This window comes from Symsagittifera roscoffensis, chromosome 3 (genome assembly GCF_963678635.1).
Source record: "Symsagittifera roscoffensis chromosome 3, txSymRosc1.1, whole genome shotgun sequence".
NCBI lineage: Eukaryota > Metazoa > Xenacoelomorpha > Acoela > Convolutidae > Symsagittifera > Symsagittifera roscoffensis.
In genome coordinates this window covers 36,374,743-36,394,126 of record NC_087064.1, presented here as the reverse complement: position 1 = coordinate 36,394,126, position 19,384 = coordinate 36,374,743, and the positions used below count along the sequence as shown (strand labels likewise).

At 35.0% G+C, this 19,384-nt stretch overlaps 2 protein-coding genes across 2 annotated transcripts in view; both read right to left on the bottom strand.

Annotated features, from left to right (window-relative positions):
* Nucleotides 1-19,384, bottom strand: part of LOC134841697 (protein wntless homolog B-like) — a 487,665-nt gene that overhangs the window by 447,228 nt on the left and 21,053 nt on the right. The gene's annotated exons all lie outside the window — the stretch shown is intronic.
* LOC134841694 (probable RING finger protein 207 homolog) lies at nucleotides 17,292-19,076 on the bottom strand. Its single transcript, XM_063857729.1, has one exon. The coding sequence runs from the start codon at nucleotides 19,074-19,076 to the stop codon at nucleotides 17,292-17,294; it is 1,785 nt and encodes a 594-aa protein (XP_063713799.1).

Sequence of the window (19,384 nt, the reverse complement as noted above, 5' to 3'; positions counted from 1 at the left end):
CCAATGATTATTTGTGTTACCTAATTTTGCGTAGAAAAAAAAACACACGAAAACAACGTTCCACCCATTTTCAATAGTCGGAACTAAGACTCTTCTCAAAAGTAATAAACCTCTTTTAACAAGCTATTTACACTCTCGTTTTTCAATCGTGTAACTGGACTTTCCTAAAGCAAACGAATTTGAAGTGAACTTGAAAAAAAAATCAAATAAAACCTGGGTAAACACCTTAATATTCACTTGTTGATTGACACTTAAAATATAAATAAAAACTTCAAATAATAAAACAAAAATAGGATTTGAGAACAAACTACCACTATTTCATCAAATATCTTGTTTGAAATCACCCAAAATAAAATGTCTTTTTCAAAATTACCAAAAAAAACAATACAAGGCCTGTCATATGAAGTACTTTGTGGCTTTGCATGTAGCATGCAATACGTCGACTAGATGTGAAAGAAAAAACACTGAAGATCATTGAAAAAGGAGCCGGTAGTCAACTTGGATTTTTCTTGAAATTGAGCAAGGCCTGTCATCTGATGTCTCAGTTTAAAGTACTTTGTGGCTTTGTTTGTAGCATAAAAAACTCCAAACAACTATAACATTAAAAAAATATTTATCAAGATCATTGAAACTACGCCAGTAGCTAAATTTGATTTTATACAATTGAGCATAAGAGCAGCATCAGAAAAGAATTACCTGATTCGGTTAAACCGAAATATCTAATTCAGATTAAATGACGCAGTTTTGTCGGCAGTGTGCGAAATTTTTAACACATGCAACGCGGGGATTCGTATCATTTCCGATACAACATAAACATTATGACACTTAAAATATAAATAAAAACTTCAAATAATAAAACAAAAATAGGATTTGAGAACAAACTACCACTATTTCATCAAATATCTTGTTTGAAATCACCCAAAATAAAATGTCTTTTTCAAAATTACCAAAAAAAACAATACAAGGCCTGTCATATGAAAACTTTGTGGCTTTGCATGTAGCATGCAATACGTCGACTAGATGTGAAAGAAAAAACACTGAAGATCATTGAAAAAAGAGCCGGTAGTCAACTTGGATTTTTCTTGAAATTGAGCAAGGCCTGTCATCTGATGTCTCAGTTTAAAGCACTTTGTGGCTTTGTTTGTAGCATAAAAAACTCCAAAACAACTATAACATTATAAAAATATTTATCAAGATCATTGAAACTACGCCAGTAGCTAAATTTGATTTTTATACAATTGAGCATAAGAGCAGCATCAGAAAAGAATTACCTGATTCGGTTAAACCGAAATATCTAATTCAGATTAAATGACGCAGTTTTGTCGGCAGTGTGCGAAATTTTTAACACATGCAACGCGGGGATTCGTATCATTTCCGATACAACATAAACATTATAAACAAAAAAAAAAGAAAAAAAAATTAAAAAACTGGGCCAAGATGCCAGACATTTGAATACTAAATTAGCAAAATAAGAAAACAAAGCCAATAATCTTTGAGCAAGACAATCTTTCAGTCCCTCTAAAACAACAACTTACAACGTTTTCACTAAAAACTTCGATGGGATTTGCTAACAAAATAAGAAAAACCTGTGATGTCAACTAATCCGACAAACTTTGACCAGACACAAGTTGATCCGAAAAAAAAAGTTTTTTTTTTTACCAAAAGCTGTATTTTACAAAATTTCATCAAATATCTTGTTTAAAACTACCCAAAACACAATGCCTTGTTCAAAATTACCAAAAACAAGATGTTTAAAATCCTAGTTTAAAATCATGAAGTTTTTTTATAATTTGCATTTCCCGCTGAAACTGCAATGAACAACACTAGCAACTAGAATGAAAATTACTTACAGCACAATGAAATTTTATGATGTGACATCTTCGCCGACAAAACTTGAGCAGAAAAACGAAAGTCCGAAAATTCAAAATTAGCCGGAAATAATTGTCATAGGAAAACATATCGAAAAAAAAACAAATAAAACCGTAATTAACATCAGTATCTTCACTTGTTGATTGGCACTTCAAAAATATAAAAGTAACCTCAAAATAATAAAATAAAATAAGGATTTGAGAAAATAAACTACAACTATTTCATCAATTAACTTGTTTAAAGCTACCCAAAACACAATGCCTTGTTTAAAATTACCAAAAAAAAAACAAGACAAGGCCAGTCGTCTGATGTCTTAGTTTGAAGTAGTTTCTGGCTTTGAATTTAGCACACGAAGCACCGACTACATGTAAACAAGGAACACTTAAGATCATTGAAATTGTGCTAGGCCTGTCGTCTGATGCCTCAGTTTAAAGCAGCTAGTGGCGTTGCATGTAGCGTACAAAATTCCAACTAGATATAAAAGAAAAAACACTGAAGGTCATTAGAACTAAGCCGGTAGTTAAATTTGACTTTGATGCAATTGAGCATGACAGCAGCATCAAAAATGATTTAAGTGATTTAGTTAAGCAAATTGCTAACCAGAAAAATCTATATTCCGATTTGCTTGCAGGCGCGATAATCTGAATTGAAAACAATACGATGTTTTCTCGGCAGCCTGCCAATTTTCAAACACAGAGAAGACGCTGGGCTTTGCATCATTTGCGATACAGTACAAACATTGAAAACATTTTAGAATATGAAAAAAGTTGAAAAAAAGAAGTCAAGATGCCAGAAATTTGAATATTAAAGTAGCAAAATCAGAAATTAAAGCCTAAAACCTTTGAAACACCACGATGTCACAACTAATCCGACAAACTTGATCAGACACAAATTGTTCCAAAAAAATTATAATTTTGAATTTTCAATTCCCCTGAAACTGCATTGAACAAAACTTGCAATCGCAATGAAAATTACATACAGCACAAGCAAATTACGCGAAATGAAATCTTCGCCGACAAAGTTTGAGCAGACAAACGAAAGTCCGACAATTCAAATTTTAACGAAAAATAATTGTCATAGAAAAACCAACTGCGAAAAAAACCGTGATGAAAATCGCTATTTTCACTTCTTGATTGGCACTAAAAAAATAAATGTAAATTTAGACAAAAACATAAAATAAAGATTTGAGAACACAAACTACAAATATTTCGTCAAAAATGTTGTAAAAAATTACCCAAAACACAATGTCTTGTTTAAATTACCAAAAAAGAACAAGACAAGGCCTGTCGTCTGATGCCATAGTTTAAAGTAGTTTGTGGTTTTGCGTGTAGCATGCAATACGCCGACTAGATGTTAAAGAAAAACACTGAAGATCATTGAAAACTAAGCCAGTAGTTGAACTTGATTTTCAAGCAATTGAGCATGACATCAGCATCAGAAATGATTTAAGATATTGATTTACACAAGTTGCTTACCAGAAAATCTGTATTCCGATTTGACAGGCTAGCTTATTGCAGGCGCAATAACCTGAATTGAAAACAAAACTATGTTTTATCTGCAGTGTGCGAATTTTTTAACACAGAGGCAAAGCGGGGCTTCGCATCATTTGCGCTACAACAGAAACAATAAAAACCATTTCAAAAATCAAAAATTTAAAAAAAAAACTAGGATAAGAGGTTTGAACAATAAGACATTTGAATAATAAACTAGTAAAAATGGAAAACAAAGCCGACAATCGTTGAGCAGACACAAGGTGAGCCGAAAAAAAATTTTAAGAAATATTTTTGATTGTTCAGTCCCCTTGTGACTACAATTAACAACGTTTGCACTTCAAACTTGAATGAAAACTGCTAACAAAACAAAGAAAAACCCCGATGACACAACTAACCCGACAAACTTTGAGCAGACACAAGTTGATCAAAAAAAATTTAAAGAGTTATTTTTCATTTTTAATTCCCCTGAAACTGCATTGAACAAAACTTGCAATTGCAATGAAAATTACTTACAGCACAAGCAACAAAATACGTGAAATGAAATCTTCGCCGACAAAGTTTGAGCAGAAAAACGAAAGTCCGACAATTCAAACTTTAACGAAAAATCATTGTCATAGAAAAACCAACTGGGAAAAAACCGTGATGAAAATCGCTATTTTCACTTATTGATTGGCACTTAAAAATAAATGTAACTTTTAAATAAAAACATAAAATAAGGATTTGAGAACATAAACTACAAATATTTCATCAAATATATATTGTAAAAATTTACCCAGAAAACAATGTATTGTTTAAAATTACCAAAAAAGAACAAGACAAGGCCTGACGTCTGATGCCAGAGTTTAAAGTAGTTTGTGGTTTTGCGTGTAGCATGCAATACGCCGACTAGATGTTAAAGAAAAACACTGAAGATCATTGAAAACTAAGCCAGTAGTTAAACTTGATTTTCAAGCAATTGAGCATCACAGCAGCATCAGAAATGATTTAAGATATTGATTTACATATGTTGCTTACCAGAAAAATCTATATTCAGATTTGACAAGGCTAGCTAACTGCAGGCGCAATAACCTGAATTGAAAACAAAACTATGTTTTCTCTGCAGTGTGCAAATTTTTTAACACAGAGGCAAAGCGGGGCTTCTCATCATTTGCGCTACAACACAAACAATAAAAAACATTTCAAAAATGAAAAATTTAAAAAAAACTGGGTTAAGATGCCAGACATTTGTATAATAAATTGGAGAAAATGGAAAACAAAGCCGACAATCTTTGAGCAGACACAGGTTGAGCCGAAAAAAAAAGATTTTTTAGAATTCTTTTTAATGTTCAGTCCCCTTGTAACTACAACTAACAACGTTTGCACTTCAAACTTCAATGAAAAATGCTTGCAAAACAAAGAAAAACCGTGATGACACAACTAATCCGACAAACTTTGAGCAGACACAAGTTGATCTAAAAAAATTTACAGTTATTTTTAATTTTCAATTCCCCCTGAATTGCATTGAACAACACTTGAAATTGCAATCAAAATTACTTATAGCACAAGCAAATTGCGTGAGTTGCCATCTTCGCCGGCAAAACTTGAGCAGACAAACGACAGTCCGACAATTCAAATTTCAGCGGGAAAAAATTGTCATATGAATGCAATTTTGAAAAAAATCCAACGAAACCGTGATAAACATCGCTTTCTTGACTTTGTGATTGGCATTTAAAAAACAAAAGTGAACTTGAAATAATAATAAAAATAGGGATTTGAGAACATAAACTACAAATAGTTCAAGAAATCTCTTATTTAAAGATACCCAAATTCCTGTGTCTTGTTTAAAATTACCAAAAAAACAACAAGACAAGATCTGCCGTCTGATGCCTCAGTTTGAAGTAGCTTGCGGCATTGCATGTAGCATACAATACTTCAACAAAATATAGAACAAAAATACTGAAGATCATTGAGAACTAAGCCGGTAGTTAAATTTGATTTTCATGCAATTGAGCATGACAGCAGCATCAGAATTGATTTAAGTGATTCAGTTAAACAAATTGCCAACCAGAAAAACTATATTCCAATTTGCTTGCAGGCGCAATAATCTGAATTGAAAACAATACGATGTTTTCTCGGCAGCCTGCCAATTTTCAAACACAGAGAAGACGCTGGGCTTTGCATCATTTGCGATAGTACAAACATTGAAAACATTTTAGAATATGAAGAAAGTTGAAAACAAGAAGTCAAGATGCCAGAAATTTGAATATTAAAATAGCAAAATCCGAAATTAAAGCCTAAAATCTTTGAAACACCATGATGTCACAACTAATCCGACAAACTTGATCAGACACAAATTGTTCCAAAAAAATTATAATTTTGAATTTTCAATTCCCTTGAAACTGCATTGCACAAAACTTGCAATTGCAATGAAAATTACTTACAGCACAAGCAAATTACGTGAAATAAAATCTTCGCCGACAAAGTTTGAGCAGACAAACGAAAGTCCGACAATTCAAATTTTAACGAAAAATAATTGTTAGAGAAAAACCAACTGCGAAAAAAACCGTGATGAAAATCGCTATTTTCACTTCTTGATTGGCACTAAAAAAATAAATGTAAATTTAGACAAAAACATAAAATAAAGATTTGAGAACACAAGATACAAATATTTCGTCAAAAATGTTGTAAAAAATTACCCAAAACACAATGTCTTGTTTAAATTACCAAAAAAGAACAAGACAAGGCCTGTCGTCTGATGCCATAGTTTAAAGTAGTTTGTGGTTTTGCGTGTAGCATGCAATACGCCGACTAGATGTTAAAGAAAAACACTGAAGATCATTGAAAACTAAGACAGTATTTGAACTTGATTTTCAAGCAATTGAGCATGACAGCAGCATCAGAAATGATTTAAGATATTGATTCACACAAGTTGCTTACCAGAAAATCTATATTCCGATTAGACAAGGCTAGCTAATTGCAGGCGCAATAACCTGAACTGGAAACAAAACTATGTTTTCTCTGCAGTGTGCGAATTTTTTAACAAAGAGGCAAAGCGGGGCTTCGCATCATTTGCGCTACAACACAAACAAGAAAAAAAAACATTTCAAAAAAAAATTAAAAAAAAAACTAGGTTAAGATGCCAGACATTTGAATAATAAATTGGAGAAAATGGAAAACAAAGCCGACAATCTTTGAGCAGACACAAGTTGAGCCGAAAAAAAAAGGATTTTTTTGAAGTTTCAGTCCCCTTGTAACTACAACTTACAACGTTTGCACTTCAAACTTCAATGAAAAACGCTTACAAAACGAAGAAAAACCGTGATGACACAACTAATCCGACAAACTTTGAGCAGACACAAGTTGAACTAAAAAAATTTATAGTTATTTTTAATTTTCAATTCCCCCTGAATCGCATTGAACAACACTTGAAACTGCAATCAAAATTACTTATAGCACAAGCAAATTGCGTGAGTTGCCATCTTCGCCGGCAAAACTTGAGCAGACAAACGAAAATCCGACAATTCAAATTTTAGCGGGAAAAAATTGTCATATGAAAGCAATTTTGAAAAAAAAATCCATAGAAACCGTGATAAACATCGCTTTCTTGACTTTGTGATTAGCACTTAAAAAACCGAAGTGAACTTGAAATAATAATTAAAATACGGATTTGAGAACATAAACTGTAAATAGTTCATCAAATATCTTGTTTAAAGTTACCCAAGTTCCAGTGTCTTGTTTAAAATTACCAAAAAACAACAAGACAAGATCTGTCGTCTGATGCCTCAGTTTGAAGCAGTTTGTGGCTTTACATGAAGCATACAATAATCCAACTAGATACAAAAGAAAAAATACTGAAGATCATCGAAACTACACTGATAGTTAAATTGGACTTTCATGCAATGGAGCATGACAGCGCATCAGAAATGATTCAACTGATTGAGATCAAGTTGTAAACCCGAAAAACCTATATTCTGACTTGATAACGCCAGCTACTTACATGCGCAAAAAATCTGAATTGTAAACAAAACGATACTTTACCGGTAGTGTGCAAATTTTTTAACACAGGCGACGCGCGGCTTCGCATACTTTGCGATGCAACACAAATTAAAAACACTTAAAAAATGCAATAAAAAATGAAAAAAACCGTGATGTCACAGCTAATCCGACAAACTTTGAGCAGATAAGTTGATCTAAAAAAAAGAAAATTTTCAATTCCCGCTGAAACAGCATTGAACAACAATTGCAAAAGCAATGAAAATTTTCTACAGCACAAGCAGATTTCATGATGACATTTTCGCCGACAAAAAATGAGCAGGCAGACGAAAGTCAGACAATTCAAATTAAACCGGAAAAAAAATTTCATTGAAAAATATTTGGAAAAATTAAATGAAATCGTGATAAACATCGCTATCTTCACTTGTTGATTGACACTTAAAAAATAAATGTAAACTTGAAATAAAATGATAAAATAGGAATTTAAGAAAAAAAGAAAACTATTCCATCAAAAATCTTGTTTTACCTTATCCAAAAAGCAACTTGTTTAAAATTACCAAAAAACAACACGACAAGGCCTGTCGTCCGATGCCTCAGTTTGAAGCAGTTTGTGGCTTTGCATGTAGCATACAAAATTCCAAATAGATATAAAAGAATAAATACTGAAGATCACCGAAACTAAACCGATAGTTAAATTTGACTTTCATGCAAATGAGCATGACAGCAGCATCAGAAAAGATTTAACTGATTGAGCTAAGCAAGTTGTAAGCCCCAAAAACCTATATTCCGATTTGATAACGCCAGCTAATTACAGGCGCAAAAATCTGAATTGTAAACAAAACGATATTTTCTCGGTAGTGTGCGAATTTTTGAACACAAAGGCGACGCGCGGCTTCGCATTATTTGCGATACAACACAAATGTTGAAAACATTTTGAAATAATGAAGCAAAAAATGAAAAAAACCGTGATGTCACAGCTAATCCGACAAGATTTGAGCAGATAAGTTGATCCGAAGAAGATTTAATAAAGTTTTTTTAACAGCATTGAACATCACTTGCAAATGCAACGACACAAGCAGATTTCACGATGTGACATTTTCGCCGACAAAAATTGAGCAGACAAACGATAGTCCGACAATTCAAATTGTACCGGAAAAAAATTGTCATAGAAAAAATTTTGGAAAAAATTGAAAGAAACCGTGATTAACATGGCTTTCTTCACTTGTTGATTGACACTTAAGATATAAATGTAATAAACTTGAAATAAGATTATAAAATTGGGATTTGAGACCAAACTACAACTATTCCACCATATATCTTGTTTAAAATTACCCAAAATACAACTTGTTTAGAATTATCAAAAGAAAACGAGACAAGGCCTGTCAACTGATGCCATAGCTTAAATTAGCTCGTGACTTTGAATGTAGCATGCACTACGCCGACTAGATGTGAAAGAAAAGCACTGAAAATTACTGAAAACTAAGCCGGTAGTTAAATTTGAATTTCCTTGAAATTGAGCAAGGCCTGTCATCTGATGTCTCAGTTTAAAGTAGTTGCTGGCTTGGTTTGTAGCGTGCAATATTTCAAAAAGATAAAAGAAAAAATACTCAAGACCATGGAAACTAAGCCGGTAGTTAAATTTGATTTTCATCCAATTGAGCATGGCAGCAGCAGCAGAAATGATTTAACTGATGAGTTCAACAAGTTGCTAACCCAAAAAACCTATATTCCGATTTGACAACGCTAGCTAATTGCAGGCGCAAAATACACAATTGCAAACAATACGACGTTTTCTCGGCAGTAAGCAAATTTTTCAACACAGGCGACGCGGGGCTTCGCATCATTTGCGATACAACACAAACATTAAAAACATCAGTTGAAAAAATGAAATAAAAACTTGAAAAAACTAGGTCAAGATTACAGACATTTGATTATTAAATTAGCAAAATTAAAAAACAAAGCCTTCAATCTTTGAGTATACGCAAGTTGAGACGAAAAAAGGATTACAATTATCTACGTTTGCACCTAAAATTATCTACGTTTGCACCTAAAATTTTTTAAAAAAAACTACATACAAAACAGGAAAAAAACCATGATGTCACAACTAATCCGACAAACTTTGAGCAGACACAAAATGATCCGAAAAGAAAAGATTTTATAAAGTTTTTTTTAGTTTTCAATTCCCCCTGAAACTGCATTGAACAACACTTGCAACTACAATGAAAAATACTTGCCGCACAAGCAAACTTCGTGATGTGACATCTTTGCCGACAAAACTTGAGCACACAAACGAAAGTCCGACAATTCCAATTAAACCGGAAAAAAATTGTCACGGTAAAACAATTTGGGAAAGAAATTATCAAAAAAAAACTTTTGAGCGAAAAAATAGTTTGACCTTTCAATTTTGTATACTTCAACTGACCTGATTAATTCAAATTTAAAACACTCTTTTTTCCGTTGAGCCAATACAAAATTGTTTCACTAAATCGTCAAAATATAGGCCGAAACCATTTCGGCCGAAAAAACTTTCTAAGCTCAAAGAGAAAAAATCCAAAAACATACCAGTCAAGGTTAGCAAATTTCAGAACTACAGGAGACAATCAACGACACTTAAAACGCAAATGAATGCTGTTTGAAGCGCAAAGTAAATGCGTGATGTGTCAACCAAGCTGAAAAGTCAATACTTAGACTATTCATTTTTTTCAGGAAAAAATTCAAATCATACGCTGAAAAAAAAACAAGGTTCAATATTATGCGCATCAGTTTCTTACAAATGTATAATAAAAGTTGGTTACGGGAAAAAAGTCCCGATTGTAAGACATTTTTTTTCGCTAGTATCAATAATTCTTCGTGAACTGAATATTACAAATAAAAAACAGCTACAGCAACGCCAAATAACCCCTAGCGGTCCTTCATTGAGCTATCCAAACTTTGTCATAAAAACACCCTCTGTAATAAATAATTCCTTTTCGCGAAGTACCCATATCAATCAACTCTTCACCCTGCCTCATTAAAATTGACATATGGAAAGTAGCAACGAATTAGTTATGGAACTAGAGGACAAACTTATAAGCTGGACTGAAGTATGGACTGAAATTACGTATTTAGGCCGATAAGTATGATAAAACCGAATCTACTCAAATTTTTCCTTACAATGACCAAATGCTTCATGCATTTAATCTGACCGAGATTCAGTATTTGCCAACCAAATTGTTTGATAGAAATACGTAATCCACAACACTACAACGCATTACATTCTGTTAACTAAAATACAGTGCATGGAAATATAATATATAGAAATTGGCTCTTCAATTATGATAAAAGTAGCGCAAAAAGATCATTGAGCGTAAAAAGATGTTCCTAAAACATATACAAAAACAGCTATATTCAACGCAACCGTTAAATTAAAGTGGGTTCATCCACCAGGTGTTTCTTTTTCATTAATTGAACGAATTAAAAAATCAACTTTTTTGTTATCTCTAAAACTCTGAATTTCATCAGATATAGAAGCCTTAAAAAGGACCCTAACTTGGCCGACAGCATACAACTGCAGTTTTCATATTTCTAAAAAGTTTAAATGCGCAAAGATCAATCAGATTTTAATTGAAAAAAAAAATTTAAGTAAGCTGAAAATTTTCGTGAAAAATAAAACTGAAATCTTGAAACGACGTAAGAGAAGTTGAAAAATAAGCAAACTTTGCCACTCCTAGGAGTATCTTGAAAGCACCACGATATGGGGTTGAAAAAATCATCTTCAAATCATTATTTTTTTTGAAAAAGTATTAAAAAGGCCATACCCGGAAACCAAAAGGATTTAAGCAAAAATACAAATTGTCCCATGCTCTAAATCAACAAACCATAACATGATTGACCTCGAACCAAACATTTCGTTTAAAAGTTAGAGGCTCAAAAACTTCACTTACGCCCAACCACATATCATTCAATTACTTTGAAAAATGAAAAATAATGTAAGTTGGGACCTTACATGCAATAAATATTCAGCCTGTTTCAGCATAGTAGTTTTCTCTTACTTCCCAGATAGATATTTAGTTGAGCGAAGCAATTTTTTGCAATTCAAGGCCATTTTAATGCGACTAGCACGTTCACATGTTACCACTATTGCAGCAGAAAATTTTCAGGCCGTGGTAGACCTAAAGCTAGAGCTCAAGTGAGCGCTCATCTTCAAACACTACCATTTCCATGGCAGGGGATCGACTACACGATCTGAGGATTTTAAAGGGAACACCTTACCACTATGCTAAAGGCCTAAATATATTCAGTCCCTTATAAAGCAATCGTTGAAAGGCAGCTGGCTCGTACTTTCGCAATCCGTTTTTAGGACCATTACAAAGTTCATCTTTCAAATGAATTTGATTTGGCTGACTTAACATATAATTATCAATAACAACCAAAAAAAAATTTCTCGAACAAGAAGCGATGAAACTTCAAAATTTAGGTATAGAGCGAATCAATTCGAGTTTTTCTAAGCTAAGGATGTTGCTGTTTTTAGTTTTTTTTTAGACTGAAATGAATCTGTAACCGTATTAACTTTGGACAAAATACGACAAGTACTGTCTAGAATTGAAGTTGAACCGAGTTAAACGTGATTCTTTTTTCATAAAGAATTCTAGAATATTCCAGACTTCAGATTGTATGAAAGTTCTAATAAATTCCTGCGTAAGAGCCTCTTGAACATTGTCCTCGGTGGTATTTCATGACAATTGTGCCTTACGATCACAAAATAAGTCATTCGTTTGAAATATAGATAGATCGATAGATAAATAGATAGATAGACAGACTTCATGTTTTAAAATGGTTAAAGAAAAAAAGAATAACATACTTTTTTCTTGAATAAAAAAGCAATACTACACAAAAAAAGTCATAGCTGAGTCCGAACAGCCTTGTACCAAATAAAGCTAGGAAGGAAACTTCCTGCCTTACATAACTACAGTATAATTGAGTAACTTTTTATAGAATAGATGATATTTCTAAGTCATTTGAGAACTGTTGTCTTATTGGAAAACTTTGAAACAAAAAGATAATCTCTTCAGAAGAAAAGCAACACACTTTGAAAGAAAACGTGCAAGCAATCTTCTCATAGCTGTATCAGGCTGCCTACTTCGTTTAGAAAAATTTAGAGACTAACCCTGATCTAGGATTTTCTCGAGGGGGGGGGGGGGCGGATTTTCAAAAAATTTTCCAAAATTTTGACGACCTTTTTTTTTTTTAGGTCGACCAAATTGATTTTTATGTTTTTGGGCACTTTTTGAAAAATTTTAACAAAACAATGAGTTTTTATGGCGCGCGCTCCCCCTCAAAAATAGCATATATTGGCGCCGAAGGCGCCTTTAGAAAAATTTTAGGGTCGGTCGGCCAAAAATGGATTTCTGAAAAAGTATCAAAGGGGGGACCCTTTGGGTCGGCAGGGGGTCAAGAGTTTGTCTACATAATTACGACAATTGTATACTATCTGTGAAAAATAGTGACATTTAGAGACTTCTGAAAAAATAGAGACCAATTAGAGACGACTAGAGACTAGTCTCTAAAATAGAGACCAAGTGGGCAGCCTGAGCTGTATATTCAAAGAGATTGTTTTGTCAGCTCGTTTCAAACGTCTGACAAGACTATTGGATGTCTGTAGGCAGCATCCAGCAGTCTATCTTGCTGCTTAACAGAAGGACATTTCTTGACCTTTCGTCTTCTGTACTTGACCATTTTCTGCTTGTCAAGGTCAAATATGAACTTCTTAGAATTATCCTCTGAAGCTGAAAATTCCGCTTTATTGTCAGTAAAACCTATTAAACAATTAAGAATCCATTCCGCATCATACCTCTATAAATTTTGAAAAATTAGGCAACCACTAGAATTTTCTAAAATTTTCTGAACAAAACGAAAGATACCAAGAGAACACATCACAATTTTCTTACTCTGCGAGTTCTCCTTGTCGACAACCTCTTGATTCTTCTTGACAAATTCTTTGCAAAACTGAGTCAACAATTTGTGAAACTGATCTTGATCGAGCGCAAAATATGAGACACAGTTGGGGTTTAACTTCAAGTTCAAATCCAGCCACCGTCTGTATTCTTGTTCAGACATATCATCCACTTCCATGCTTAGTAATTCCAACTGCGCTTTCTTTTCGTCGAAAGCGGCCTGTTGGGGATCTGCTGGTTGCGGCTCCTGGTTGAAAACTTCCGACGATGCCACGTTGCTTGCGGTGGGAACAGTTCCTTCCAGAATCACATTTTCAGTCGCTGCAAGATTGATCAATTCTTCGAACGTACTCACATTCAAAAACTGATCTGCCGAAGGTTGCTGTACCGTCATACTTTGTTTCCCAGCATGTACCTGAGTTGAGCTCCGTTCTTCCGCAGTGGCGTGATGGTGTCCGTACGAAGCGTACAGATCATTTATATCAATCTCTTGTCTGTCATGCTTTCGTCCTCTTCCTCTCGAAGATGGCTTGGTTGTCGTGACAGTGTCAGAGCGTGATTGCTGAGTAGCAGCCTTCTTCTTGTAGACTGAAGGCATCAATGCGTTAAGTGGTAACACATGGCTGTCTTGTATTTTAACTTGATGAGGTGCCACATTACGTCCCGAAGACCCCGAAGCGCCTATAGAAGTTTTCAACATCAGATGAGATGTTTGAGCGCAGCTTAAGCAACAGAGCAGTGTGACACTTCCGATTCAACAAAAACGTAGCATTGCTTGCTAGATGACAGAAAATGAGATTCAAAACCGATCGAAAAAATTTATTCTTAAAATTACGAAAAAAAATGACAAGTTAAGTGTTCCTCTTTATGAACCTTAATCAGCTTGCAGTAGCTTAACCCAAAAAGTGAGACCGAGACATATGGGCAAATCAAAGATTAGTATTTACAGTACTGAAGCAAACTGTTAAACTAAGAGCACAAAAACATTGGAGACATCAGTAATTCTGCTGCAAGGCTATGAAAATGTTGTGATCTGATTCTCGGAAAATACTCATTCTAAAACTGTGAAAACAAACAGAAATTTAAAAAAGTGAACAAATGTTAAGATTTCCGGTGAACCAAAACTACAACATGCTAAAATAGACTCCAGTGAAAAATATAGCTTAAATTAGTTGCTTGGAAATTAAGCCAAGTCAAAATCAGATCAGCAAAAAAATAGAAGATATGATTGCATCAATTTCGAACGATCTATGATCTAAACGGAACAAATTTAAGGAGATTCAGGACCTCTACGGAGATTCAGAACCTTCAACATTCAAAACACAGAAAAGATTTCAAATTGCAGTATAAACTAGGGCAACGGATTGACAACATAACATTTAAAACGCTTCAACGAAGAAATTTCACAAATCCATCTACACATGACTACCTTCACTAAAACACGATCACTTTTTCCACCATTCTGTTACCAAATATATGCTAATGGCAAGGGTAATAATAGGATTAAATCAAAACTACTTTCAATTACTATTAGCTTTGCTAAACCAGAAGAAGAGTCCATGTTTTTTCGGAAACTAAGGCGGCAAAAATAAGCAGCAATCGAGACTCGAACAACGAAACTTTCGTAACTTTTTTTTTACAATTTAGAAACTTTTTTCAATTTAGCACCTGTTTCGTCTCAAGAATGGAAGTTACTTTCATCCTGATTGGGCGGAAACAGCAGCTAAAACTACTAATTACAAGGATAGCCGGTTGCTGTCAAGCAGCACAGTATGATCCGACCAGTCTTAAGAACCTACAAAACAAAATTTTCTTCTTCAAATTTGTGTAAAATTTTCTGCGTGGTGTGATAAAAGGATCTGATGTAAAAATCTAATGTTGGCATATTCAACAGTCATATTAAAAGAGGCAAACATGACAACAGTTTTTGATGAAAAAAGACTCGAAAATCAAAATCAATGTAAAATTTGCGGAAAGTTCAGGAATTTTTGATTCCCAAAATGGCATTAAAAATCTTCAAAAAGTAATTTTACTCGGATAAAATTAAAATCAAGCATAATTAAGCTATTGTAAACGGTCTAAAATAAGCATAAAAAATCGTGCTCGCTCGCTTTACTCGCTCGAATTTAGACGAAAAATCAAAAATTGCAAAACGTTTTTTTCTCGACACTGGGAAAACTTTTTTAAAATTTTTTAATGTGGTTCGAATCACAACTGAAAGGGCTTTTATATGATATATCACTCCACTCTCCTTGATGATTATTTGTAGTTGCTGAATTTGTGTGGAAAAAAAAGAAAAAATTAAAACACACTCGAATACAAAGCTCATCCCCAATTTTCAAATGGTCAGAACAATAAAGTACGTTTGGGGGTATAGCACAAAAACCTTGAGTCCCGTGAACAAAGTTTTGAACGGAAAATAAGTGAAGTGGTTGGTTTTAATACCTTTGCAGATTAAAAAGGTAGAAAATTCTATCAGGAAATCGGCGGATAACCAAACCGAACCGACTGATTAATTACAGAACTGAACCTGAATTAAAAAACCGACGTTTCTCGCCTCGTTACTTGCGCGAAACTTGTGACAAGACGAAACTGTACTTTTAGTCACATTACTAGAAATTGAATTTCAATCGCTGTCGCAAACTTGGCTCATTAGTACTATACCAATATTGTAAACGTTGCCATGATTATTACTAATCTCCATATGTTATAATCAAACACGGTTATTAAAAATCTCCAAATTTATAATAAAATAAGCAGCCGAATTAAACAGAGCTGAACAATTCAAAGCCGAACTGAACCGCAATGAGAATTTCCGAAACGCCGACGCACGCCTAAATCTAAAAAAAGCAACGAGAAACGAAAACAGCCAAAATTCAGTTCGAAAAATTAAAAAATCAAACAGCGAAAAAGCAAATTCGTGAATAAACTATTGAACTTTTCAGAAAACAAAACAAACAGAAATAGCGCTTATGGTGTAAAATTGGTGATAAATCACAACGTTCATTGACACTTAACAAGAGCAATAGATGAATCGACTAAATATTAAAAAAAATATAGTTCCGTTTAACCTCGAGGACTTCGCTTTTTGCCGACCATAATATCGTTTATTCTTTGTAACTGCTCCATCTCTTTCGCATTGTGCAGCACATCTTGAGCTAATGGATCCTCCGAAAAAGGCAAAAATCCACCTTTTTGCTCTTTTGCTTGTTGAGTCCCAAAATGCACATTCACATAATGCTGCTGCAATCTTGTTGCGCTTTTGAAGCCAGAACCGCATTGAGTACAGCACAACACTTCAGATACCTCTGGCGAGCTGTATGCCTTGTCCAAGTATCTCATCGTCTGATTGAAATCTTGACTAAACAAGTCAAACTCATTGCTACTTGATATGTACGATGTCGACGGCTGCATTTGTATTGCATAGTCCAGGGACTCTTGCTTGACAGACACTTTTTCATACATATCACTTGACTGGGTTGGGAACCCATAAAAGTCACTCAGAGTAGTACTTTGTCCTACAAAAACTCCACGTCTGGGAGACTGCTGGTCCATATATTGATCCAGATACACTTCGTGTTGTTTGTGATAGGGTTGTTCAGAGGCAACAGGCAGCATCATGTAGCTGTTAGCTCTACTCTGGTTATACTTGGACGGTGGCGACAACCCTAGCCCTAAATCGTATCCTGATGGAGACTCAAGTTTGACACTAGCTGGTTCCCTTTGGTAAGGTGCTTGGTTTCTTGGTTGGCGCCCCGAGATCATTTTACTCCGGTAGCCTGATGGACCCCCTTGACCTTGATTAACATACGAGTACATGTTATTGTAATGAGATGGATCCATAACGTCGGACAAACACTTAAAGTAACCGAAGTCTTATAAAAAGAATAAAATGTCAATGGCGGGTTCACGGAGCTTCAGAAAAACTATCATTAGAAAAAATGAAAAGAAACATTTTATCGAGTAATTTATTCTAACATAAATATACATTTATAATTCAAAAACATCGAAAATTTATTCAATCTTAATCTTGAACAGAATACGGCATTGAGGTGGATGGTTCTGACTGATCATCAACATATGCATCTCCAGTGGAACCATCTTGCGAACTACTGCAGCAATCAATTGCAGTTCCCAGCTGTAGCGAAGATGTCGATGGGTTACACTTTGCTCTCTTCAATTTCTGTTTCGTCAGCTGAAGTTCCTTCTGAATCTCAGAGTTGTTTACAGTCGATCTTTCCATGCTCTGACTTTTGTACATGGCTTCAATCGCCTGGATCCTCTGCTCCTGCACCAAATCGTCAACCACTACACTTCTCTTGAGGTCTTCCAGATGGTCGTAGGGCACCACAGGAGTGAGTCTGGTATTGCTCTTCTCTTTCTGCTTAGTGACCGATAGGATATACGGCTTAATACTCTTCAAAATTGCCTTCATTTGCTCATGCTTCCCTTGCAACTCTTTACACTCTTTCAGCCAATCTTCTAACTTTTGTCGCGTAAACTCAAAATCTTCTTCGTCGTTTTCAGGCTGCGAGCTCTGGGCTTTAGAACCTACTTTTTCAATGACATTTCCGATCATCAGAATGAGTTCTTCCGCCCTTTTTCTGAAGTGTTCTATGGCACTTGACAACCGTTCAGCTTCGACCTTTTTAGGATATACTTTCCGCCTTGTGACATCTAACTGTAGCGACTGCACTTTGCTAATGTTTGACTCGTACAGCTTCCGTAGCTGCTTCACTTCTAATCTGGCTTGTTCTGCTTCGGGACACAACTTAGCACGGCTTGCACTCGATAAACTACACGATGAGTTTAGCGATCTGTTGAAGGATGGAGAATCCAATGAAAAATTGGCGGGAGCCGATAGTCGAAGCATTGGACTTGCAGGTTTAGCCCAATCCAATAGCTTTTGGATCTGAACTGGGTCTTGTGAAATAGTTCGAATTAATGATAAGTTTTGAAACTTTAAAGAGTCTAGTTCAAAACAGCTTGCTTGAGCTTGAGAATCAGTCGTTATATCTGCCATCAATTTTTTGAAAGGGGTTTTATAATCGAAAAACGAATTATGAGTAGCAGGTTTGTGCGACAAGCAATCAGTTTTCAGATCAGAAAGATCGCTCAAATTTTTCTCCATTTCAGCGCACATTTTTAAAAACTCCGAGTTAGGATTTGAAGTTCTCACAAGCTCAAAAATACAGGTGTGTAACTCCACATTTGAGATGAAACTGTCCGATTTTTCTTTTGAACTTTGCAAACTTTTCTCCTTCGATCCAATTTCTTTATCAAGTTCGGAAATGAGCTGATATTCGACTTTTCGGACTTCATCTACCAGCTCTTGAGCGAAATCAGCCACGACTTTCTTTCGTTCATTGCAAACTGCTCGAAACTTTGAAAATTCGTCGTCATTTTCAAGCACTCTGCCCTGTACAATTGCTTTTTGTGTCTGTAAGCGATCGAAATCTTGCGACAAAACTGACAATTTTGACTGAATTGTGCTGGAAATTTCGCCACAAGAAGACTTTAGCTCGTCCGGGAAATCGGAGAAACATTTCACACAAACGAATTCATTTTGCGCCGTGTTCGCAATAATCGCGGCCGAGTCAGGGTGACTCGAACATTTGATCACGGCCCCATAACTGCTCCTCGGAATTACACTGTGCGATGCAAACATGCGTGCACTATGTGTCGCTATTTTGCATTCCGAGCAGAGAGACTGTTTGCAAGTTTCACAGTAAAACATCGAATCGGCTTGAAAGTTTTGTTCACAATTCGCACATGAAATATTCTCGCTGATAGAAGTGTCACGTCTCATGTCATTAAGGACTTTTAGAACATAATTTTCCGAAAACTCACAGCTTCGATTGCATTTCGGGCAAGCATCGAACATTGAATTAACCGAGCTATCGTTCAAATTTCGCTCCGACAATAGTGCCAAACAGTCAGAGCACAGAACGTGATTACATTCTGATAGGAAAACACGGCTTTGAGAAGGTACTTGGTGACAAGAAGCGCATGACAAGTTTTGAAGTAAGCTTTCCGAATGCATTTCAATGTTCGCAGCTTCGCCAGACATTGTCGTGCAAACACAAAATCTAAAAAAAATCTCACTAGGAACATCCA